Below are 26,492 nucleotides of genomic sequence, written 5' to 3'. Positions count from 1 at the left end.
CGGAGCAGCTCTGAGTCGCCCCCACATGCTCTAGAACTGACTCCTGACAACCACTGAATGAGGGCAATCAAAATTAGGACCACGACTATCAGACACCCACTTGTCCGCTCCAGCCATCCGCCTCCCGACCAATACCCTTCCCCCGCATCTTCTGCTGTGGGGAATGGGACTCTCTTTCCTGGTTTAGACAGAAACTCTTTCCTTAACTAGAATTTCATCAAGGAGAAACCAAATCACACACGAAGCACAAATAAAATAAAGCAGCTGTTTTTTTTTAAATGTTTTTATTAACATTAACTGGTATGCTTATTTGAATATAATTGAGCTAACAGTTTGGTCACTGGGCAAATGAGACATTTCTGAGACCTCACAAAGTGTGCAGTGTGGAGACTGGAACTAGTTGTGTCCTCTTTTCACACAACAGTCACTGCGAGCAACACAGGACATCCTGAGAGCTTTCGCTGCCGCTCCATAGGCTCTGCACCGTCAAGGGGAGATGAAGGCAAACACCAGAGGAGGTTCCAGTGCAGTGAAACCCCACGGTCCCCAGGGAGCGGCAGGTACGATGGCAGCAGCGCCCCGGTGGGGGGGGGGCAGGTGACCTGCGCGAGCATCTACAGTGCAAGTTGCCCTTCACTTACAAGGAGAACATACACATTCGAGAAACTGATCCTAAGTTGATCCCCAGCCCAGTTCCCAGTTATCTTATCAGCAAACTTTTACGTGGTTCTTTTGTCGTCTTATGTGTAAGCTTATAACACACTCTCCTGAGTCAAAGATGAGTTACACTTGTATACGTAGTTACGGTTTAACAGAAGGTAGTTACAACTTGCTTTACTTTTTAATAACAAAACAGTATAGATTTAAATGATAGTCTGCCAACGGAGCATAAACATAAGGTAGAGAAGCCAGTCTTCTACGTCTAATGCCAACTAATGTGTTTTAGTTCATCAACATACACTTCACGGCCACTATGATGTGTCTAGCACTGACTCCGTACATGTCCAGCAGCTCACTCGGCTTCCCACTCCGAGGCACTGCGGGCACTGCCAGCTGATGGACCAGGATGTCGGGCTCCATGGAGACGGCCGCACAGACAGCCTCCCCGATGCCGCCTGGGGAAACAAAGGACAGCAGGCTCTGTTGGTAGCGGCTAGTCAGCCTTAAAGCCCAAAGAATAGAGTCCTTTGAATTTGCTGGTTCCTAGGGAAAAATATTTTTCGCTAGCCACTGACTCATGGAACAGCCCTCTCTGACTAGCCAGAGGAGTTCTCATTCAAAACTGTGGGTCTCCGGGGGCGCCTGGGTGGCTCAGTCGGTGAAGCATCTGCCTTTGGCTCAGGTCATGATCTTAGGGTCCTGGGATCAAGCCCCGAATTGGGGGTGGGGTGTCTCTGGTCAGCAGGGAGTCTACTTCTCCCTCTCTCCTCCCCCCAAATAAATAAAATCTTTTAAAAAAACCCCATAAAACCTGTGAGTCTCCAAATTGCTCCCAGCCACATTACAGCAGGAGCTCTCTCAGCTGGGGCTCCACAGATATAGGGGGCTACAAGCTCAGGTTCTTAAAGCTGTCGGGAACCCCAAAATGATTAAAGCAACCAATCAACCATACAGAAAAGAACGACCAGGCAGGCCTGAAGCTGCTAGCTTCAGCAGGGCTGTTTGCAAGGCTAGCGCTTGGCGGACACCTGGGCAATGGGCTGGTGCAGGGCCCTGGGAGCGCCTGTTTTCCTCTGGGAGTCAGGAGGTTTGGTGTGTGGCAGGGGAGCCCGTGTGATCAGCACCCAATAAAACCCGAGTGCTGAGGTCTTGAGTGGGTTCCTTGGGTCTCCAGTGATGTAGTTTCTCACTACTGGAGAAGGGAAAGCACTCAGCAGGCCCCTCACCGAAGGGAGGGAAGGAGCCACAGGGGTGGGCTTCTCCACAGGTTCTCCTGTGCCTTCTGTCCTCGTGGGCCCCGGTGTGTGTCCTTTCCCTACAATAACCTCAGCTGTGAAAGCACCGAGAGTGCTCCTAGAAAATCACTGTGGATCACAGTTGTGCTCTTGGGCCCATGACACACGACCACACGGAACTCCCCACACCCTCATATGCCTCACCTAACCTTCCCAGCCCCCTCTACCAGGCTCACACAGTTTTTCTGCATTTGCTGTGTTCTCTGCTTGCAAGGCACTATTCCCCTTTTGGGAGGGGAGCAAATTAACCATTCAAAACTCAAGCACAACTGTCAAGATTTTTAAGACCCCTCCCTACCCACAATGCCATCAGACACTCCTCTGTCTGCCACTGAGCCACTCGGCACCAGGCACGGCGCTGTCCTGGGGTCACACAACTTGAGTATGGGGATGGCTCCGCCCTGAGGAGCACGTGTAGGTGGGTAAGAGACCCCAAAAACAATGCGCTTGCAAAGAGCAGTAATAACAGTTGTTGGGAGGAGCGCTTTGACTGGGTGACACCTGGGGCATGTCATGCTTCCAGTCATGGAAATCAAAAACACATCCTGCCAAAGCCCACTTTCACAATGACCCTCAAGGCCTGCACGTACCTTCTGGGTAGTGGTCCTCCACTGTGATAATACGGCCGCCTGTGGCTCTGGCATTAGAGACAATGGTGGGAACATCCAGGGGCTTAATGGTGAACAGGTCGATGACACGGATAGAAATATCTGGAGAAGAGCAATAGCCAGCTTTGTATGTGAAACGGACTTAGGATAAAAAGTCCAAGTGGGGCACATGAGGCAGCCCAAGTCCTACCTCTCCCCAGCTTAAACATCAATGTCCAGCAAAAACCAACTGACCTTGCTTAGAAAGATCTTCGGCAGCTGCTAAGGCTTCGTGCAGAGTAACTCCAGCTCCGATCACTGTGACTTTGTCATTGACACTGTGGCGGAGGACCTGGTATTATGCCCCGAGAGCAAAAAAGCTGTAGTTACTGTGTGCAGAGCGCATCTCAGAGAGATGGAGAACACTACTAGGCTGCTCTTCCCCAGTCCTACCGATTTCACTTCTTAATAATTCACTGTATTAAAAAAGCTGAATCAGTACACTAAAGAAGGACATCCTTTTTAAAGATTTTATTTATTTATTTGACAGAGAGAGATCACAAGTAGGCAGAGAGGCAGGCAGAGAGAAAGAGAGGAGGAAGCAGGCTCCCTGCTGAGCAGAGAGCCCGATGCGGGACTCGATCCCAGGACCCTGAGATCATGACCTGAGCCGAAGGCAGCGGCTTAACCCACTGAGCCACCCAGGCACCCAAGGACATCCTTTTTGATAAGCCTTCCTTCATGTTCATTTTTACAAATTCATCTATCATGCTTCATGATTTATGGTGCCTAATTACTAAGTTCTTAGAGAATACCCTTTAGCAAAGAGGGCAGATTTCAAACTGGGATCTGAAAGGCAGAAGGACAGAAGCAAGTCGTACGGGCCACGAGCTGCAGACCACAGACTCAGTGCGGAAGGGTCTAGAAAGGCACCACCCCTGGACAACTTGGGACATTTTGTTGGGGCATCTACACAGACTGGACTCTGACAATGAACAAGTTAATGGGGGATCATTTGGGGGCATTTGCAACATGCTCTGTGCCAAGGACCTTGCATGCCCAAGCGCCCTTTTTAAGGCCAGTGCACTGGGGGCTAATTCTGTGGCTGGCAAGAATGAATCTCAGAGTGGGAGGAACTCGCCCAGCTTAGAGACTAGCAGCCAGGCCTGTCTGACATCAAAGCCCACACTCTGAACCGCTTGCTCTTCTGTAAGTGAAGATAGGGCCCTAGCCTTTTTTCAGAGTTTTATTTACTCCAAAGCCACCCAACCAAAGGCATCTGAAATTATTCATTTCAGCCCTTTGTATAGGTTTCCTTGTAGCTTAAGAACCACGGCTGACAGTACAAATATTCAGGGCTTCTAAGCCACCCCATTCTTTGAGAATGTCCTAGCCTTTTCATATATATACATATAAACATGCACACTCCCCCCCGAGTCCTCTTTGCAAAGCCCTAGCTCTCAAATCACCCATGCGCGCCACGCACGTTATGAGACACATTTTCACTCCCACCCTTTACCATTTGGAAACGGACTCCATTTTGTCAGGATGGGGCAAATACTAGGGAGAAGAGAAGACAGGCTTTGAAAAAGCTCTGCAAATCACATGATGTCTCTGAGACCCCCACCCACACCTCCAACCTCAGAGGCAAACAGAGGGCCTTGAGTTTCAGTGTGGGAGTATGGATGGGGAGCAGCAAAAGCTGTAGCTAACACTGGAGGTGAGTACTGCCGCTTTCTCATTCAATGATGCCCAGCAACTGAGTAGCACATCATGGACTGTTCTGCATATACCTGCTTTTTGTGGCCCTAAAGCCAATCACTGCTCAGTCATTCTGAGCACTAGGAACAATGACTTCTGGCTAGTGGGGTGCCTGGGTGGTTCAGTCCTTAAGCATCTGCCTTCAGCTTCGGTCATGACCCCAGCATCCTGGGATCAAACTCCGTATCAGGCTCCCTGCTCAGCCTTCAAAAAGGCAGGAAGGAAACATGCCCAAACACCTGTAAGCCCTCCACTCCAAGTGGTGGAGCAGAGCCACTTATTTTTGCCACAGACTCCACTGGTTTTCTGCACACGTGGTCCCGACAGAGGCCAGGTCAATGCCTGGGTCTGAGTTTCGGTCTTGCGGCTCACGACTGTGTATCCTGACTAAGCTGCTCACCTTCTCTCTCATCTACAACTCAGGGCTGCTGCTAAGTCTGTGCTTCTAGGGCTCCTGTGAGAACACAGAAGATCGGGAGTGAGCAGTGATGCTAGCGCCTTTATCAGGCCCGTGGGCAATGCATTCATGTTCCTTTTTAAAAAAGATTTTATTTATGTATTTGACAGAGATCACAAGTAGACAGAGAAGGAGGCAGAGAGAGGGGGAAGCAGGCTCCCTGCCAAGTAGAGAGCCTAATGCGGGGCTCTATCTCCCAGGACCCTGAGACCATGACCTGATCTGAAGGCAGAGGTTCAACCTGCTGAGCCACCCAGGCACCCCATTCATTTCCCTTTTATTCTTGACTTGGATCTGTAAAATCCCAATCTAATACATCTACTATTAATTTGAAGTTGGTTCTATTATTTGTTTCGCTTGAGGCTGTGGTAATTTACACCCAAAAAACTCAAGTACCTTTAAGTTTTAACCACTTTATCCTTACAAGTTAAAAAAAAAAAAGGAAATTCACCTGGAAAAGACAAAACTTTACCTCCACTGACAGTGGTAGAATGTTCCTTTCTGAGCAAAAGCAGGCAAAGGTCAATTAAAACAAACAAACAAAAATGAGGAACAGATCAAGCCTTCACTGTGGGGATAGCTAGTGCTAGCTTCAGACCACTTGTCTCCACATGAAGGGACACTGGAAGACACTGGAGAGCTTTTAAGGCCTTACCTTGGCCTGTCCGATTGCAAAGCTTTCTTGCGGGTCGTAAATAACCGCGGTTTCTGGTCGGCTGGTCCGGATATAGCACATCCCCTAGGGCGTAACACCAGAGCCACATTAAATCATATCAAACTAAATGTCAACTAATAAACCTGTTTTAAAAAGGGGAGAAGAAAGAAGCTTAAACAATTCTTTTTACTAAAAACGAAGCAAACGTTTTGGAGTAAAGAATAAGCGTCTACAACCACTGGCAAACAGGTCAGCGTCACCGGATCAGATTACTACCAAGCCAGGCAAAAGCCTACGCAGGACCCAGGCAGATGCCACCAGCGACAAACTCTCTGTGCTGTCACATTCAATGGTAGGAAAGCTTTCTTAAATACGCAGACTTATTCGGTCTCCACAGAACACAAATCCAGGCCATAGCACGGACTCACGTTTAACAGAAAGCTAAGTTAAGCAACTCATTTTTACCACAACTTGTAAGTAATACTTCATTCTTAGAAATACTCTACACACTAGAATATAAAAAGAATATTTTACCAATGAGAAAACGTAAGTAAGCATATTCTTGAACACATACCGCATAAAAGAATACTCAAGTGTCTGAAGAGTTTATATATACTATAAAAGGACATATTAATTTAGAAATACTTGTTCTGTTTATCCCTTCACATCAGAAATCAATTCTATTCAGTGTTTTTACCAATATATAGTTTACTTAAGTGCCGTACTCCACGAATTCTGACAAAGGCATATACCATGTAACCATCACCCGAGTATAAATAACATTTGCACCTGCCAGAAAGTTTCCTCATGTCTCTCTCCACTCTCCCCACCTGAAAAGCAACCACTAATTTCTATCACCACATCTTTGCCTCTTATGAACTTTCGAGAAATGGAATCTTGCAGCACACAGAGGAGATCACTCTATATATGCACAGTCATGAAGCAACTTCCAGGATGTAGTAAGTAAAAAAGTACAGAACAATACACACAGTGTGAGCCCACTTAGGTTTAAAAAAAAAAAAAGCCAAAGAATCCTAGGCCTCTAATGAGCTGGAAATGCTTAGGAACTTGCATAATCTATCCTACCCATGCCAGGGCTGTCTCTGCAGGGCCATGGGTAGGTGTGAGGATGGGTAAGGATGGGAGTCTGGTGACCATCAGTTGGAACACATGAAAAAGTGCAGACTCGGGTCTCTAGTCGTCCCTGCAGCTGGGTTCTAGACAGGAATGAGGGTGAGTGCGTCTGCTGTCCTTGTGTGAAACTTGAGGAGGAACAAGTGGGGCAGAATCCACACTCATGCCCTTCTAAGATGTTCAGAGGGCAGACCAGGTCTGAGGACTCTGAGGTTTGCAGTGGAGACATTGGCCACTCTTCAGCTTTCCAGATGTCACAAGGTAGTGACAGCATGAGATGTATCTAAGAGCAGCATTCGACAGCTTCCTGCTGGAGCCTACTCCTGTGACATTGCTGACAGTCCCCCACTTCTTGGAGCCTCCAGAGCACCCTCGTTTCTCATGCTGAGCCCTGCCCCGTACGGGCCATCAGATGCTGTCTGGCGTTGTTTTGCACTTTCACAACATGACTGTGTTCATGTTTTATGTGTGTCATCACTTTTGAATAATTGTTCTTTTTTGTTTAAGATTTTATTCATTTGACAGAGAGAGAGTAGGCAGAGAGGCAGGCAGAGAGAGAGAGGAGGAAGCAGGCTCCCTGCTGAGCAAAGAGCCTGATGCGGGGCTCGATCCCAGGACCCTGAGATCATGACCTGAGCCATAAGGCAGAGGCTTTAACCCACTGAGCCCCCCAGGCACCCCCAATTGCTTGTTTTCTTTTTTTTTTTTATCCTCCAATGTTAACTTCCATAATGAATATCTATTATCTGTATGCTGAGAGAAATGGGAGAAACCCAACAATCAGTAGCAAACTAGTATCACACCCCAAAAGCATTTTCTGCCTGAACCAATGTCCCCTTAAAAATACCTTGGTATTGGCCGCCAGGAGAATAGCGTGCTCCGTGGAGGTGGCATCACTTGGATAGAAAACAGTGCAGTTGGGAATGGATCGGAACATGGCCAGATCCTCCAGAGCCATCTGGGAGGGACCATCTTCACCTGAGAAAGCAAAGCCACAGCTGTGCAAAAAGAAAGTCCAACGTATGCCACAACAGCCTAGATCTTGCAGCTAAGAAAGGACTATTACTGTGCACGGTGCCTTGCCTGGGACAACTATCTAACCTCAGGACCCTAGCTCCTCTGGTTGGACCTAGAGCCACTGTGTCACTTAGCTGACTGATTTTAGTACTTAGACACACCTGGCCCCAGGCAAAGACTCTGGACTCTGGGCCTGGCTCAGTCCTGAAAAGCTGCGGGCCTCGCTCTCCCCCCACTGTGCACATGCCATCTGGCCCATTGAGAGACTTCTCCCAGGAAGTCCCAGAGAGGACTCCCAAAGTGCACTGTTCCCCTCCAGCATTCTAGTAGTGTACACGAACTGTCCCATCTACCCTGAGGACCTACGCCACCACAGGCACACCAGGCACCTCATCTTTCTTGTCATTTTTGTCATTCATGAACACAATCTCCTGATGTCTCTCAAGCAAGAAATTACTGGAGACCATTTAAAAAAAAAAACCTTTTTGTGCAATTTTGGACTCCTCCACCTGTCAGCCATGTTGACCTCTTTCTTCAGACTCTCACAGAGTAACCCTCACTTTCTATCTACTGCTAATACATACCAAATCTCAATCCTTTTCCGACCCCCTGTTTCTCCTTGCTTCCATCTAGCCTGTCCTGCCAGGTTAATGCCCCAGAGCTGGATTTCCCTCAGCCCCACTCCTCTGTATCCCACTCTTCAAGGCTTCCGTTTCCATCTGACCAGACAGCTCAGCCTAGGCAGAAAGCCCTGGCGATCTGTGCTCCTCACTTCCTGGACTCATGCTGCTTGTCCCCGCTTAGACAAGGGCACCACACTAAGAGCAGAAAGAAAGTCTGATCGTTGTTTCTCAAAGACTGAAAGAGTGGGCACTTTACAGTAACACCAAGAATTCCTCTCAAAAGTAACCCAGAGTGTCTGGAACTTTTAAAATACAACATGGCAGGAAAAAAGACAGATCAGAAATAATCAAACATTATGGAACCCCCAAGTACATTGACAGGTCAACCACTCACATGCTAATCTTTCTTTGTAAAGGAAAAAGGCTATCGAGAGGAGGGTACTGACAACACATACCAACGGATACCCCACAGTGGGACCCAATAAGATTGATGTTGATCTGAGAGATGGCTCCCATGCGAATTTGATCAAATGCTCGGGTCAAGAAGGCAGCAAAGGTGCTAGCAAAAGCCACGGTCCGACCACGGGTGGCACATCCCAGTGCCACGCTCACCTGCAATGCAAAAGAGACAAATCCGAACAGGCCCGGAGCGGCTGCCAGAGAAGCACCATGAGTGAGTGTGCGGGCTGGCGGAGGCAGGGACATGGCTAGCTGGCTGTGGACACCCATCTAAAGGGGGTCCCTGCTTGGCTCCAAGCAACGGGTAGCAGGAGGGAATGCTGCCTCTGCGCTGACAGATCTTCCTAGCACCTACAGCTGCTGACAAGCTTGGGATACTTCGGACCTAGGGCCTTGGTGTCATGGCTGTGACTCTTGGCCTGCTGCCCTCAGTATACCTGGAGATGGTTCTGTCTACTATGCCCTTCCTAGTGGTCCCATAAGGCACCCCACAAATTGCCTGGCTACTCTCTACTTGTTTCCTCAGAGACATTTTTTCTCTAGTTCCTTTGCTTTTGTAAGTGGAAAGAAGAACCATAATATGGGGCTTGCCTCCTGTGCCCAGCAGGCCACTGTCAGTGAGAAGACCCAAGAGGGACACCCACAGCACACGCACCATGTTCTGCTCGGCGATGAAACATTCAATGAAGCGCTCAGGGTGTTCTCTCTTGAATATGTCTGAGAAGGTGGAGTTCTTGGTGTCACCATCCAGCACAATGACTCTATCATTTGCATGGCCCAGCTTGGCCAGAGCCAAACCACATGCTCTCCGAGTAGCTATCTGGAAAAGTCAGTGGAGTTTCTTAGAGCAAATTTAGAAGGAAGGTGAAGTTTTGTGGATTACCAGTTGTCTTCCATCTTAGAAACAAATTGGTGATTTACCAATAATCTCCTTTAGGGTTTTAAAAATGGGTTGCTAGCCCATCTTATTTTTTTTTTTTTAAAGATTTTATTTATTTATTTGAGAGAGAAACAGTGAGAGAGAGCATGAGCGAGGAGAAGGTCAGAGAGCAAAGCAGACTCCCCATGGAGCTGGGAGCCTGATGCGGGACTCGATCCCGGGACTCCGGGATCATGACCTGAGCCGAAGGCAGTCGTCCAACCAACTGAGCCACCCAGGCGTCCCGCTAGCCCATCTTAAATCCATACTTGACTCACTGGGTATCAATTCTCAGAAGTAAACTTATTCTTCTGCCCCATTCATATAGTTTACCAAAAAACTTAAATGTCACCAAATGCAAATGCCTGTTGACTTTTTAAACTATAAAACTGGTAAGGCTAACTGCAAAAAAATAAAATGTAAAACTTTAGAATCATGATACCAGTAATAAAAAGTTCCATTAGCATATTATTTGACATTGGACTGGATTTATGAATTGATTTAGGGGACATCGTCACATTATTGCATTTTTCTATTAGAAATCAAGGTTGGCACTTCCTCAAAATGTTAAACAGAGAATTACCACGTGACCCAGCAGTTCTACTCCCAAGTATATACCCAAGAGAAAAATGTATCTCAGCAAAAACTTGCACACAAATGTTCAAAGCAGCAGTATTCACAACAGCCAAAAGGTAAAAACAACACAAACATCCATCAAGGATTGAAAAGGTAAACAAAATGTATGGTGTATTCATAGAACACTGTACATGCCACAAGGATAGACCTTGAGAACACTGTGCTAAGACAAAGAAATCAGACAAAAACTTAACATATTGTATGACACTCTTTATAGGAAATATCCAGAACAAGCAACTACAGAAACAGAATGTAGATGAGTACTTTCTGGGCCTGGACGGAATGGACAATGACTGCTAATGAGTGTGAGTTTTTTTTTTTAAAAAAAGATTTATCTGAGAGAGCAAACAAGCACGATTTGGGGGGAGACGGTCAGAGGGAGAGGGAGTAGCAGGCTTCCCACTGAGCAGGGAGCCCAATTCGGGATTGGATCCCAGGATCATGACCTGAGCCCAAGGCAGATGCTTAATAGACTGAGCCACCCAGGCACTCTGGTGGGGGGAGGTTCTTCCGGGGATGATGGAAATGCTCTAAGATTCAGTGTGGTGATAGTTTCAGGATTCTGTTTATATGCTTAAAACCATTAAACTATACACTTCAAATGGATGATTGTAATATAGGGAGTCATTTCTCAATAAAGCTATTATTTTTTTTAAAAGATTTTATTTATTTGACAGAGATCACAAGTAGGCAGAGAGGCAGGCAGAGAGAGAGGGGGAAGAGGGCTCCCCGCTGAGCAGAAAGCCTGATGTGGGGCTCGATCCCAGGATTCTGGGATCATGACCTGAGCCAAAGGTAGAGGCTTAACCCACTGAGCCACCCAGGCACCCCAATAAAGCTATTATTTAAAAAAACAAAGTTTGCTTGTCTTTTTTTTTTTTTTCATTCGTCTGGACACTTAATGTTTTTTGGAGGGGCAGGAAGGGCAGAGGGAAAGAGAGAGAGAAAATCTCTAGTAGGCTCCATGCCCAGCTCAGAACCTGATGTGGGGGGCTTGATCTCACATCTCTGAGATCATGATCTGAGCCGAAACCAGGATTAACAAATTGAGCCACACAGGTGTCCCTATTTTTAAAAATAAACAATTCATGTAGACAGTACAAAATTCAAGTTCTGAAAGGCTATGGAGCAAAGTGACCATCTTCTCCCTGATCTCTTGTCCCCTAGCGATCCAGTACCCTGTCCAGAGGTTGACAGAAATGAGTCTGTGCAGCATCTTGTTGGGAATGGTCTATGAACAAATATCTGTTCACCACCCAGGTGCCCCTATGATGCCTCCTTTTAAGATTTTCTACACAAAAAGAGAATTATACTCTACGGTGCTTTACTTTACTTTAAAGATTTTATTTATTTATTTGACAGAGAGAGACACAGCGAGAGAGGGAACACAAGCAGGGGGAGTGTGAGAGGGAGAAGCAGGCTTCCCACTGAGCCCGATGTGGGGCTCGATTCCAGGATCCTGGGATCACGACCTGAGCTGAAGGCAGAGGCTTAACCTACTGAGCCACCCAAGCGCCCCTGTTTTACAACTTTAAAAAAATTTTAATAATAGGGCACCTGGGTGGCTCAGTCAGTTATGTGTCTGCTTATGGTCCAGGGTCATGATGGGGGGGTGTTCCCTGTTTAGCGGGGAGTCTGCCTCTCCCCTTCCTCTCCTTCTGCTCCTCCCTGCTCATGCTCTAATAAATACATTTTTAAAAAAAATTTAGTAATTTGGGCAAATTCTTAGCTTCTATTCCAGCTGGGTCATTTCCGTTTCATCAGCATTCAAAGCTGCAATCTTCATTCGTTTTTTCCCCCCGCACAGCGCTCATCATAGCACATGCCCTCCCCAATGTCCATCCCCGAGCCACCCCATTCCTCCTACCCCCCTCCACTCCAACAACCCTCAGTTTGTTTCCTGGGATTAAGGGTCTCTCTGGTTTCCTCTTGTTTCATTTTTTCCTCTCTTCTACGATCCTCTGCCTTGATTCTCAAATTCCACTTATCTGTGAGATCATATAATTGCCTTTCTCTGATTGACTTATTTCACTGAGCATAATACCCTCTAGTTCCAACCAACGACATTCATTCTTAGAGACACATCTGCGTACTTCTGTAGGATAACTTCCTGTGAGTTGTACTATTGGTTTGAAGTGTGTGAACAGTTAAAGTGTTGCCAAAGTGTCCTTCATTAATATGTGCTTTTTCCTGATCAACACCTTTCTTCTGCTTTTTAATTTGCTTTCTAATTTCTTGAGTTGTCAAAATTCATTTGTTTTAACCCATATTACCAGACCCAAGAAAACACAAGCAACACTATAAATGTCTCCAAATAAAGAAAGAAAAGAAAAAAGGATTAGAAAAGATTTCCTTCCTCTTGGGCTCATCACCTTGTTTCCTTAGGTCCTGAAGACACTGCCTATTTTTGTATTATGCCAAAAGGCAGGATATAAAAACATGGCAAAAGGCTTTATGGTCAGGGTTTCATGCCTAATTTGTTTCATTTTTGCATTCCTCTTTGATTAATTGACCTACTTCTGTTAATCTAGGGAGTAAATTTAAAAACTTGACCCAGGGGTGCCTGGGTGGCTCAGTGGGTTAAGCCTCTGCCTTCGGCTCAGGTCATGATCCCAGGGTCCTGGGATGGAGCCCCACGTCAGGCTCTCTGCTCAGTGGGGAGCCTGCGTCCCTTCCTCTCTCTGCCTACTTGTGATCTATCAAATAAATAAATAAAAATCTTAAAAAAAAACAAACTTGGACCAGCCAGGTCCCCACCCTTAGACCAGACACAAAACAGTGGCAGTTTCAAGCTCATAAGACTGCCAAGACCACAAACTGAATTTTGCAAGCAAAAGCTGTGCAGTACTAGGTACTAGTAAATTAAGTACTAGGTACTAGTACATTTTCTAGTAAGAAAATTCAGACCTAAGTTTGAAATGAAAGAATTATCAGATATACTAAAAGAGCACCTGGGTGGCTCAGTCCATTGACCGTCTGCCTTTGGTTCAGGTCATGATCCTGGGGTCCTGGAATCGAGTCCCATACTGGGCTCCCTGCATTGGCCTCCCTGCTCTGCTCAGTGGGGAGTCTGCTTCTTCCTCTGCCCCCTCCCTCCCATTCATGTTTGCTTGTGCTCTCTCAAAAATAAGTAAAATCTTAAAAAAAAAATAATAAAAGATGGAGCGCCTGGGTGGCTCGGTGGGTTAGGCCTCTGCCTTCGGCTCAGGTCATGGTCTCAAGGTCCTGGTATCGAGCCCCACATCAGGCTTTCTGCTCAGCGGGGAGCCTGCTTCCCCCTCTCTCTCTGCTTGCCTCTCTGCCTGCTTGTGATCTCGCTATCAAATAGATTTTAAAAAATAGTAAAAGATACTAAAACCACCTCTATTACTTATAACCTTTAAGTTACATGTCATGCAATCTAATAACTGGTTCATCCATGGAGATGAGAATACATGAAGAGTCCTGTCATGTATTTTAAAAAAGTGAGAACAATATAGTTTGCCTACCTGCTCGCCGACTTTGTAAGCAGGCGGAGAGCTCATTTCTATATCCGTGATGTTAACTTGAGGCGAGTCTTCAATAGGGGGCTTTGGGTCAAGATTCTTGTTAGTCTGTATCTGGCTCTCAATTAGTTTGATAATTGCATCAGCTCTTTCCTTTGGCATTGGCTTTCCATGCCAATTTTCTGCGTCTTCAACACCTGCAACCCAATAAAAGACATTCGTTCCATAAGTATAAGTAATTGAGTGTCTGTCCACCACAGACTCACAGGAGCAAAAACCTGACAAAAAGGGCTGCCTGTTACTGCAGCCCCCCAGGAAAGCCTGAAACATCGCAGCAGCTCTCGAGGGAGGCCTCTGGCCCACATACTGGTGAATGGAGGGAAGAGAGTCGGGAGATGAGGCCGGAGAGACAGGCAGGGCGGACCTTGGAAGATCCTGTGGGTATGAAGAGTTTGGGTTTTGTCAGAAGCAAGACAGGAAAACACAGAAGAATTGGGAGAGGGGAGGTGACTGGTCAGTTCTTAAATGTATAAAGATCGCCACAGTGGTCACGTGGAGACTGGCCTGGGGAGACTATAATTAAGGAGTGAAAAGACAGGTCTGAGCATAGGACATAGCAGGGAACAGGACTGAGATACACTTACTGTAGGAGCAGAAGCCATTAGAACTGATGACAGGCCGGATTTCCATGTAGGGGGCCCATAGGGGAGAGGTGAAGGCAAAGAGAATACCCAGAATTCTCCCAGGAGCAAATTGGTTCAGTGGTCATTCACTGAACTGGGGAACCATAGTTAAGACTGTGTCTTAGGGGAGTCACAGAACAGTTTTATTCTAAAGCACTGATGAAAACACGGAGCAACCACACACCCTTTGCAACTCTTTATACTTGAAAAAGTTCAGGTGTCGGCTTTGAAATCTGCAAGAATTTAAGACTTTCAAAATGCCCTTCCTTCCCTGACCCTCAGTTCCACAGGTGCTGCTTCTCTAGTTCCCTATGTGTCCTCCAAGACAGCATGGGCACAGGCGATGGTGCCTGCACATATGCAGGCCCTTATTGGCTTGTCTGTTTATGTGCACAGTAGCGCTCTTTCTCACACTGCACTTCTGTGCGGATCACTCTCTACCAGTTCTCTAACTGATGGACGCCCTCCTAGCCACTCCCTCCGGCGCACAAAAAACCATTGCTCTTGCGCTGGGCGTCTGGGCTTCCCCTCTGACCCTCATCAGTCCTGCTACCTATAAGGGCCAAGGGAAGCAAGAGCCTCCAGCACATATTACAGGTATCATCACTGAACACTAAGCCAGTTGGCCTGCCTTGCCATCATGAGCCTCCTTCTGCCACATTGCTATGCACACAGATGTTTTTAATAACCCTGAGCAGAAAAGAAACATTTGCTTACTTGGAATGCCCCGGCCCTTGAAGGTCTTGGCAACCACAGCAGTGGGCTTGTTCTTCACCTGACTTGCCTGCCAGAACACCTGGCACAGCGCCTCCACATCGCGGCCGTCCACCACGTAAGTATTCCACCTGCCAACCCAGGAGAAGGCCAGGTTACAAGGTGAATGGGGGACTGGGCAGAAAGAAGGTGGCATAAAACAGGACACAGTTACCCAAAGGCTTCACAGCGCTTCTGATAGACTTCTATGCAATGCTCGAGGGGCAGGGCGCCACTGTGGCCCAGGCGGTTCACGTCGAAGACGGCCACAAGATTGTCCAGATTGTAGTGGGAAGCAAAAGCCAACGCCTCCCAGACGGAGCCTTCAGAGGACTCGCCATCTCCCATGAGGCAGAACACGCGGTAGCTGGGGCAAGCCAAGAAATGTTAAGAAAGACTGTGCTCAGCGATCTTCTGGGTCACTCAGGCAAATAGATATCGTGGAGAGAAACAAAGGAAAAAACAGTTGCTTCACATTGTCAATTCTGTCCAAACTGGACAGTTACGGAAACACAGCTTTAATAATTTGGACCAGGGCACCTGGGTGGCTCAGTGGGTTAAAGCCTCTGCCATCGGCTCAGGTCATGATCCCAGGGTCCTGGGATCGAGTCCCACATCGGGCTCTCTGCTCACCAGGGAGCCTGCTTCCCTTCCTCTCTATCTGCCTGCCTCTCTGCCTACTTGTGACCTCTGCCTGTCAAATAAATAAATAAAAATCTTAAAAAAAATTTTGGACCTCATATGACGGACTTCAACTTTGGCAAGTGTTCTCATTCTAACATCCTTCCGCCACTTCTCTGCGATCCACAAACAAGAGGGGATGGGGAGTAAACAGTCCCCTTAAACACCCAAAATGACATTTTATATATAATTTCTCAGTAAGCTTCATTTTAAGCACTACCGTCTTCTATTTCTGTTCTTACAAATTTATTTACGATAATCGTAACAATCAAAACAGTCTACTTCAGGAGCGTATATTCTGTTGTAAATGGTAAATTTTCCCCTCAACAAAAACACAAAAATGTTAATACCAATAAAATACAACCCATGCCCCACAAAAATGCTTCAAAATTTTAAAAAATTGATTAAACCACAGAATAGGGACTAATAGAGGCAGTCATGAGAGATGAAAAAGGCCCTGTAGAAAAAGAACTCTTTTGATTATTTTTAAAAAAGTTTTATTATTTCTTTAAAAGATTTTTATTTATTTATTTGACAGAGAGAGAGATCACAAGCAGGCAGACAGGCAAGCAGGGGTGGGGGGGAGCAGGCTCCCCACTGAGCAGAGAGCCTGATGCAGGGCTCGATCCCAGGACCCTGAGATCATGACCAGGATCATGAGATCATGACCTGGGCCAAAGGCAGAGGCTTAACCCACTGGGCCACCAGGCGCCTGAGCCCTTTGATTATTACCGTATGTGTCCCCTGTGCAAGTGCACCAGCTAGTCACTGTATAATGAAGCTCACGGAGAGATGAAAAACAGAAAGCGATCGTTCTTGGAAAATAATAGAAGTAAACCAGTTTCTATACTGCAGAACCTAACCAGAGAAGCTAGAACAGTTTACAGAAACACGATTTCTTTTCTGCTTGAACATTTGGTAGTCTGAACTTTCAAAACAATTATTAACTTCCCAAACTAGTAAGCCATAAATAAAGCCAAGGTGCCTGAGGAATGGGGTGGAGCCAGGTAAGCAGTTGCTGGGTAAGTGCCTCACCTTGCTTTGTCAAAGTACTTGCCAGTATATGCCATCCCGCAAGCGGCCCCCAGTCCTTGCCCGAGCCATCCAGTTGCCACATCAACAAACGACAGCCTCTGTAAGAGAAGGGATCAAATGAACCTAGACGCACAGGCTGTTCTTTGGAATGGCCCCTCCCACACTTTAGGGTATCTAACTCTTTCCTACACTTACAGGCACCCCAAGTCTCAGATCAACATCACCAAGACGGGGGGGGGGTCACTGTAAATCCAAGTCAACTGGACCTGTGAGGACATCCAGACTGACAATTTCTCTACACACAGTAGCCTCAACAGAGCCCAGGAGCAAAGCAGAAAACGTAAGCACGAGCCTTGCCATTTTTCATAAGGTCTTTTATCTAATCATGAACAAACCAGATGTTCAATCTTTTTGGAGAATGTGGGTTCTTAAATAGAAACCAAAAACACTGAAGAAGATTGCAATTTCCCTGGTTTGTAAAACCTCAGGTCAAATGAGATTTCAGAAGTGGTCATCTAGAAATGTCAGAAATGAATCACTACACCACTACTCTTCCTCTCCCCTCCTCCTGTGCCTACGCACAAGCTATCTTTAGCTCATGCAGAAAATACCCTCTGGGTGCCCCAGGGCGGTGCCAAAGGTCCCAAGCTTCCAAAGAAACACTGAACTTATTCAGTGCTTCCCCTGCCACCACCTTGAACTGGCCACATCTTTTGACTTTGTCACTGCAGTGACCTCCAAACTCCCCCCCCCCCCGAGCTATTCTCAACACAGCCACCAGGGAGAGCCTGTTAGACCTTTTCTGCCCACCACCCTGCGGAGACTGGTCCAAGGTCTCTCCAGCTCCTGCCAGTCAGAGCCCAAGTTCCTGCACCAGCCTGTCCACTCCGCCTCCATCTGACGTGCTGATTATCTAGGTTTCTTGTTTCACCCTTCTCACAATGCAAGAGTCAGCCCCATTCAAGCAAATCATTAGGTTGTTGTTGCTACCAAAGACGGGCCAGGGGGACTTGTTAGACTCATCCGACTCCCCTATTTCTCCGGCTCCTCCCAGGGTTCTTAATCTTCTCCAGCTTTTCTTCACATGCTTTGTGCCCCTAGAGACTTCCTCTCTGTTCTGTATCCTTAGCCCAGCAAAACCCTCCCACTGAAGCTCTGTCTTCCACCCGATGGTTCCTAGCGTTACTCCCATAAGGTCTGGCCCCCAGTTGTCTGTGTGCCCTTGGACTGAGTCTGGGCTCTGCACTCAGACGCACTCTGCTTCCCTCTGGCTTTAAAGCGGACAGGGAGCCCACTTCTTCAAGGCTTCTTCATTTTTGGGGTACAATGAAGAACCCCTGTCAGGCAGCAGGGGGCTATAGGACTGATTGAGAAAACTGGCAGGCACCTGCACCATACCTGGCACCATGGAAGTACTCCCACATGGGCTCCCTTTTCTTCCATAAGAATCCTTATGCTGGGTGTAGGGGGATACACTCAAACTTTAGGAGGGACAAGAGCTAGAATAAAAACGCGTATGAGGTACTGTGTGCACTCAGAAAGACTTCCTCCTCAGGTGGGATTTCTCACCTTTGTTCTGGCACAAAGTATGCTTGAAGAACGAGTTTGGTTTTTTTTAAGGTTTTATTTATTTATTTGACAGAGAGAGATCACAGGTAGGCAGAGAGGCTGGCAGAGAGAGAGAGAGAGAGAGAGAGAGAGAGAGAGAAGCAGGCTCCCCTCTGAGCAGAGAGCCCGATGTGGGACTCGATCCCAGGACCCTGAGATCATGACCTGAGCCGAAGGCAGCGGCTTAACCCACTGAGCCACCCAGGCACCCTGAAGAACGAGTTTTTAAAAGGCCTTTTTTGGTTTCTACCCTGCCTGCTTGACTGAAGAAAACCACAGCCATTAAAACAAAAGCAAAGGCGTAGTGGTGGGGATTGGGGGAAACACAAGACCCTCCCCTCAAGCTTCCACAGTGATTCACAGCCAGCAATCCTGATACTGCTAGGCCATAACGGTGGGCCTACCACAGTTGTCTGCACTGCAGGTTCATGCCCCAGGAGCACCAGCTGTGAGGACCTCAGCTCCTTTGCTGTAGCAAGTCCACTTAGTCCATTCTCAGCCAATGCCAAGGTGGACTACACTATATGCTTTCCCCTTCCTCCTAATTCTGTTTCTTCAATCTGATGAGCATTTACATTCTGACAGCTACACCGTGCCCAGCCTGCTACTGCACACCAGACAGCCTCTTCACTGCTCAGGCCAATGACTGTGAACATGATAGCAGCAGTTATGTGATACTCTAGCCATCTGACTTTTTAAACCAGGAATCTGAATGTTCATACTGTGTTTGTACATCTTCATTTGTTTGCATTTTATTGTGAAGGAAGGTCAAGCTTATAGAAAAGTTTTGAGTATAACACAATGAAGTCCCATATACTCTTCACCTTGATTCACTGCCAATGGGCCATTTTTGCTTCATCATCATCTTTCTACACACATACTCACAAATTTTAGTTTATTTTTTTGCCAAACCTCATTTGAGATTACGTTTCAGACCCCAAGATATGGCCAAAATTATGACCCCAGATACTCCACTCACACCCATCTTCTGACTTTATTCTTTTTTAAGTAGGCTCCATGTCCAGTGTGGAGCCCAATATCAGGTTTGAACTCACGACCATGAGATCAAGACCTGAGTTGAGATCAAGAGTCAGACACTCAACTGACTGAGCCACCTAAACACCTGTCTTTATTCTTTAAACTAATTCCCACTGCCCACATATGGGGTTTCTGTTTGTACATGGTGCTGTACCAATTGAATTTTAAACATTTTGCTTAGGACACAGCAAACTTTCAGATAACATCAAAAGAACTGCATGTTCTTCTAGGTTGAACTTGCTTTTAAATTACTCCTCTTTCCCATTCCCCCAAATCATGAAGTACCTGGTATTATACTTAGTGTAATGAGAAAGACCCCCATACTATCAGATCAGATCCACAGAGATAGGGAAAATAAACATAATTGACAAGTGGATGATCTCTCCCCAAATTAAGCTCAGTTTTCCTTGAGGCTCAAGTAAGTCAGATCCACTGCTGCCCACCTCTATCCAGATGGCAAAGTATTAGAGCATGATAGGTCAAGGGGGGCTCTGGTGCTAGGTGGAATAAGGCAGGGCACCAAAGATGGAAAAGAAGTGGAGCCAGTTGCCATTAAGTCATCCTTCCCACCACTGTAATCCTTGCTAGAACACTTTTTAGATCTTTGTGAGATGCTATGGTCTGAATATCTGTGCCCCCCAAAACCTGTATGTTGAAAACCCAAGGCCCAAGGTGATGGTATTAGGAGGTGGGGGAGCTTTGGGTAGTGATTATGTCACAAGGGCAGAACCCCACAGATGAGATTAGAACCCTTATAAAAGAGAGGCCCTAGATAGATTACTTCCCCTTTTGCTATGTGAGAATATAATAATAATAAATCTGCAACCAGGAAGAAGACCCTCACCATAATGTTACCATGTGACCCTGACCTTGGACTTTCAGCCTCCAAAAACTGTTAGAAATAAATTTCTATTGTTTATAAGCCACCCAATCTGTGGTTATTTTGTTATAGCAGACTAAACGGACTAAGACATGAGGCAAAGAAGGAAGAACCAAAAAGATAAACAGAGCCCATTTCAGGCCTTGTTGCCATACAGTAGCTTTTAAAATGATTTTTAAAAAGTAAGCATCTGAACAGGCCCTGGGCTCCCGGGCGGGCTTACCTTGGAGAGGATGAAACGATCGTTGTCCGCGTTCTCCGGGTCCTCCTGCTTGTATCTCATAATGTGGAAGAACAGCACGGACATGATCTCGGCGGCGCTACTGCATGACGTGGGGTGGCTTAAAGACAGACACAGCACAGGTCATTTCTCACAGGTCAGCGACTGACCAGGGACACGGTGCAGGAGGAGACCTTTTAGTACAGAGACTCCTCAGACTGGAAGCAGCAGTCATTTCTCCCAGGCATGGAAGAATCCAGTCAAGGAAAAGGGATTCAGGGCCACTGCCTCCCAAATTCATGACTTTTAAGGATGCTGTAAGGCCCAGTAACCTCATAACCTCTCTCTGTGGAGAGAAAGATCTTCAAGACTACCCCCCTCTATCAATGGAGCACCTGTATACTTGGGGCAAGTTCACCTAGTGACTCCGTAAGCACTTGAGTGTTCTTTAATTTATTTGAGTTTATCTGTGATATCATTAAGTAAAAACACCATAAAGCAGAAATAAACCCATGCGTACACGAAAAACTAATATTTGATAAAGGAGCCAAGAATACTCAATGGAGAAAGAGCAGTCTCTTCAATAAATGGTGCTGGGAAAACTGGACAGTCACATGTGGAAACATGAAAATAGAAATCCTACCTTACACCACTCACAGAAACTAACTTGAAATAAATTAAGACTTAAATGTAAGACCAGAAACCATCAGATGCCTAGAAGAAAGCAGGAAAAAACCTTGACATGGGTCCTCATACTGACTTTTTCGGGGGATAGGGTAACTAAAACACAAGGAACGCGATAAAAAACAAGTGGGACTACATCAAACAAAAATACTTTCTAAAAAAAGACTTTATTGTCAGAGAGAGACCGGGGGGTGGGAGGTGGCTGGGAGAGAGAACACAAGCAAGAGGAGTGACAGGCAGAAAGAGAGGGAGAAGCAGACTGCCTGCCGTGCAAGGAGGCCGATGTGGGATGAGATCCCAGGTCCAGCTCACGTATGTTAACAATCTCTTCTTTCAAAGTTCACTATTAGAAAATGGACACTTAAACCTTTTGCCTTGCAGGTATTCCCTAAATGGATAAGGTTTTGTTTTTGTTCTTTTCAAATGATTTTGTTCATGGGGTGCCTGGGTGGCTCAGTAGGTTAAACCTCTGCCTTCAGCTTGGGTCATGATCTCAGGGTCCTGGGACTGAGTCCCGCATCGGGCTCTCTGCTCAGTGGGGAGCCTGCTTTCCCCCCTCTCTCTGCCTGCTTGTGATCTCTCTGTCAAATAAATAAAAATCTTAAAAAAATAAATAAAAATATTTTGTTCATTTGACAGAGAAAGAATACAAACAGGCAGAGTGGCAGGCAAAGGGAGAGGGAGAATCAGGCTCTCTGTGGAGCAGGGAGCCTGATGCAGGGCTTGATCCAAGGCCCTTGGGATCATGATCTGAGCCGAAGGCAGCCACGTAACTCACAGCCACCCAGGCGCCCCTAAGTGGATAAGGTTTTAAAAATTGTTAGATATCTTTAAAATTCAAATGAATAAAAATTACTAGAAAAATCTTGTACAAAGCCAAACCACTATTAATTTTGAAGATGAAAAAAGCAAGAAGTGTAAAAGAAAATCCCAAAACATGCAGGTCTTAAGCTCATGTAAACTGTACTTTTAATATCAAAGCTCAGGATGGAAAACAAGATTTTAAAAAAGATACCATGCAGAAAATTCTATTCCACTAATACAGAAATTAGAAATCAATAAGAGAAAATTGGAAAATCCACACATTTGTGGAAATTAAGCACTGCACTCTTAACCAATGGGTCAAAGAAGAAAACAGAAGAGAAATTAGAAAATACTTAAAGAAAAGTGGAAATAGAAACACAGCGTACCAAATTTCATGGAATACAGCAAAAGCAGTGCTAAGAAATTGACAGTTGTGAGTGCTTACATTAAAAAAGTAAGATCTCAAGTCAAACCCCTAACTTTACAACCTAAGAACCAGAAAAAGTAAACCCAAAGACACCAGATAGAATAATAAAGGTTAGAACAGAGAGACCAAGAAAACCCACCGGAAAAACAAAAACAAAGGTTGGTTCTTTGAAATGATAAAATTAACAAATCTTTCTGCTAGACTAAAACCAAAAAATTTTAGTTTTTAAATGTACTAAAGCAGGGGCAACTGGATGGCTCAGTGGGTTGAGCTTCTGCCTTTGGCTCAGGTCATGATCTCAGTGTCCTGGGAGTGAGCCGGGCATCAAGCACTCTGCTCAGCGGGGAGCCTGCTCCACCTTCCCACCCCCCCCACCTGCTTGTGATCTCTGCCAAGCAAATAAACAAATAAATAAATAAATAAATAAATATCTTTCAAGAATATGTACTAAATCAGATTTGAAATTACTAATTTTTAAAAACTATTTATTTGACAGAGCAAGTACAAGGACGAGCACGCACAAGCAGGGGAAGGGCAGGCAGTGGGCGAGGGAGAAAGAGCCTCCCTGCTGAGCAAGGAGGCCAACGTGGGACTCAATTCCTGGCCCCTGGGATCATGACCTGAGTGGAAAACAGTTAACTGACTGAGCCACCTAAGCGTCCAGTGAAATTACAGATTTTATTTCAGAAATGAAAAGACAGTATTACCATTGTACAGAAATAAAAAGGACTATGCGGTACCATGAAAAACTACGCCAATAAATCAAACTACAACTTGTTTCAGGTCACCTAAATAACTCAGTTCACAATCCCAGGGTCCTGAGATCAAGCCCCACAACCGGCCTCCCTGCTCAGCGAGGAGTCAGCTTCTCTATCTGCTGTGCCTCCCACCGACCCTCCTGCTTCTGTCTGCCCCTTCCACGACGTGCGCTCCTGCTTCTCCGCCCTCCCCTCCTCCTGCACTCGTGCTTCTCCGCCCTTCCCGTCCCGTGCGCTCATGCTTCTCTCCCCTCCCCCTGCCTTCGTGCTTCTTTGCCTTTCCCGCCTCCTGCACTCGTGCTTCTCCGCCTGCCCCTTCCACTTCGTGCACTCGTGTTTCTCCGCCCTTCCTGCCTCCTGCACTCGTGCTTTTACGCCCTTCCTGCCTCTCGCACTCGTGCTTTTCCCCCTGCCCCTTCCCCTTCGTGCACTTGTGTTTCTCCGCCCTTCCCGCCTCCTGCACTCGTGCTTCTCCGCCTGCCCCTTCCACTTCGTGCACTCGTGTTTCTCCGCCCTTCCTGCCTCCTGCACTCGTGCTTTTACGCCCTTCCTGCCTCTCGCACTCGTGCTTTTCCCCCTGCCCCTTCCCCTTCGTGCACTTGTGTTTCTCCGCCCTTCCCGCCTCTTGCACTCGTGTTTCTCCGCCTGCCCCTTCTCCTTCGTGCACTCGTGTTTCTCCGCCCTTCCTGCCTCCTGCACTCGTGCTTTTACGCCCTTCCCCTTCGTGCACTCGTGTTTCTCCGCCCTTCCCGCCTCCTGCACTCGTGTTTCTCCGCCTGCCCCTTCCCCTTCGTGCACTCGTGTTTCTCCGCCCTTCCTGCCTCCTGCACTCGTGCTTTTACGCCCTTCCTGCCTCTCGCACTCGTGCTTTTCCCCCTGCCCCTTCCCCTTCGTGCACTTGTGTTTCTCCGCCCTTCCCGCCTCCTGCACTCGTGCTTCTCCGCCTGCCCCTTCCACTTCGTGCACTCGTGTTTCTCCGCCCTTCCTGCCTCCTGCACTCGTGCTTTTACGCCCTTCCTGCCTCTCGCACTCGTGCTTTTCCCCCTGCCCCTTCCCCTTCGTGCACTTGTGTTTCTCCGCCCTTCCCGCCTCTTGCACTCGTGTTTCTCCGCCTGCCCCTTCTCCTTCGTGCACTCGTGTTTCTCCGCCCTTCCTGCCTCCTGCACTCGTGCTTTTACGCCCTTCCCCTTCGTGCACTCGTGTTTCTCCGCCCTTCCCGCCTCCTGCACTCGTGTTTCTCCGCCTGCCCCTTCCCCTTCGTGCACTCGTGTTTCTCCGCCCTTCCTGCCTCCTGCACTCGTGCTTTTACGCCCTTCCTGCCTCTCGCACTCGTGCTTTTCCCCCTGCCCCTTCCCCTTCGTGCACTTGTGTTTCTCCGCCCTTCCCGCCTCCTGCACTCGTGCTTCTCCGCCTGCCCCTTCCCCTTCGTGCACTCGTGTTTCTCCGCCCTTCCCGCCTCCTGCACTCGTGTTTCTCCGCCTGCCCCTTCCCCTTCGTGCACTCGTGTTTCTCCGCCCTTCCTGCCTCTCGCACTCGTGCTTTTCCCCCTGCCCCTTCTACTTCGTGCACTCGTGTTTCTCCGCCCTTCCCGCCTCCTGCACTCGTGCTTCTCCGCCTGCCCCTTCCCCTTCATGCACTCGTGTTTCTCCGCCCTTCCCGCCTCTCGCACTCGTGCTTTTCCGCCCTTCCCGCCTCCTGCACTTGTGCTTCTCCGCCTGCCCCTTCTACTTCGTGCACTCGTGTTTCTCCGCCCTTCCCGCCTCTCGCACTCGTGCTTCTCCGCCCTTCCCGCCTCCTGCACTCGTGCTTCTCCGCCTGCCCCTTCCCCTTCGTGCACTCGTGTTTCTCCGCCCTTCCAGCCTCTCGCACTCGTGCTTTTCCGCCCTTCCCGCCTCCTGCACTCGTGCTTCTCCTCCTGCCCCTTCCCCTTCGTGCACTCGTGCTTCTCCGCCCTTCCCGCCTCCTGCACTCGTGTTTCTCCGCCTGCCCCTTCCCCTTCGTGCACTCGTGTTTCTCCGCCCTTCCTGCCTCCTGCACTCGTGCTTTTCCGCCCTTCCCGCCTCTCGCACTCGTGCTTCTCCGCCTGCCCCTCCTCCTGCTTTCGTGGTTCTTCGCCTTTCCCGCCTCCTGCATTCGTGCTTCTCCGCCTTCCTGGCCTCGTGCTTCTCCCTCTTCCCCTCCCCCATCGGGCGCCGCGCACTCTCAAAATCTTTTTAAAAAACCTTCAGAGATATGTAAAAAAAACTCAGAAGTTTCTAGAAACAGAATTCAATAAGGTGGAACACACACAAAAAAGAAATTTTTGTAAAATACTGTCCATGCCCAATATGGGGCTCTAACTCACGACCCTGAGGATCAAGAATCAAATGCTCTACCCACTGAGTCAGCCAGAGACCCTAAAAAAAATTCCAAATAAACCCATAACTAATAAAGATATCGATTATGTAGTCAAAAACGCCTCTGCCGAAGGAAAACTCTCGACCTGATGGCTTCGCCAGCGAATCCTACCAAATAGCTAGAGAATTAACATCAATCCTCCTCAGACGCTTCCAAACAAAGCCGAGGGAACATCCGACTCCCTCTGAGGCCAGCACGACCCTGAACTACAGCCACACAAGCATCCCGCACAAAGGCAACATCCATGAAACACACCGACGCCGAAGTCCTCACAAAATGCTAGCTGACCGAAAAGCCTCGCTTTCGCCAATTCTCCCTCGCTTGCTTCTGTTACGGCCCCCAGGCGGCATCGGGATGGCATCGAGGGCGAGCCCCCACCCGCTCCCCCTGGCAGCGCCAGCCCGTCCGCGCTCCCCGGGACTCATCCCCGCTAGGCCACGCTGTGTTCTGGGCTCCTCCCTGCTACATGCCGGAGGCCCTGAGAGTCGGGGCTGCCACCCTCGCCACGGCGGTGCGGCCTCGGCACCCCACGGTCCCAAACGGGGCTTCTACGACTGAGCCCGCCCAGCCCCCCACGGCTCCCTTCACCTCAGGTTTCCTGTCGCCACCAGACTGGCCGCTTGAGGCCACGAGGAATTGGGATGAGGGAACCTTACCCAGAGCTCGAAGTGCACGTGGCCCTGATGGAGTGGATGCGCAGGCGATTGGCCATGTCCCGCAGCACCTGCACAGTCTTCGCGTCAGGCTTGGCTTCCTCGGCGGCCGTCGCGGTGCTCGGCTTGGCGTCCGCCATCGCTACTGCCGCGGTCGGTGTCTGACGAGCGAATGACGCTGGC

At 47.9% G+C, this 26,492-nt stretch overlaps 2 protein-coding genes across 9 annotated transcripts in view; one reads left to right on the top strand and one right to left on the bottom strand.

Moving 5' to 3' along the window:
- TEX28 (testis expressed 28) overlaps nt 1–26,492 on the top strand; it is a 44,404-nt gene that overhangs the window by 1,607 nt on the left and 16,305 nt on the right. Inside the window, exons 2-4 of one of the 8 annotated variants that reach the window (XR_004282591.1) lie at nt 425–560; nt 5,572–5,767; nt 8,606–8,694. The gene's annotated coding sequence lies outside the window, so the exon portion shown is untranslated. Of the gene's footprint in view, nt 1–376; nt 561–946; nt 1,120–5,571; nt 5,768–8,605; nt 8,732–17,037; nt 17,181–26,492 lie in introns of those variants that run through there. The other 7 variants (XR_004282589.1, XR_004282587.1, XR_004282588.1 and 4 more) reach the window with 7 other exon arrangements.
- Nucleotides 554–26,492, bottom strand: TKTL1 (transketolase like 1). Its single transcript, XM_032330941.1, has 13 exons — nt 26,313–26,492; nt 20,590–20,707; nt 16,841–16,938; nt 15,300–15,491; nt 15,089–15,216; nt 13,692–13,885; nt 9,304–9,468; nt 8,645–8,801; nt 7,397–7,527; nt 5,416–5,499; nt 2,798–2,894; nt 2,546–2,665; nt 554–1,115 (listed from the first exon to the last, which is right to left on the bottom strand). Exons 1-13 carry the CDS (start codon nt 26,447–26,449, stop codon nt 943–945), a joined length of 1,794 nt encoding a protein of 597 aa, XP_032186832.1. The 5' UTR covers nt 26,450–26,492; the 3' UTR covers nt 554–942.

The sequence above is a fragment of the Mustela erminea genome, chromosome X (genome assembly GCF_009829155.1).
Source record: "Mustela erminea isolate mMusErm1 chromosome X, mMusErm1.Pri, whole genome shotgun sequence".
NCBI lineage: Eukaryota > Metazoa > Chordata > Mammalia > Carnivora > Mustelidae > Mustela > Mustela erminea.
The sequence above is the reverse complement of the archived record's forward strand: the minus strand, read 5'-3'. Positions and strand labels throughout refer to the sequence as shown.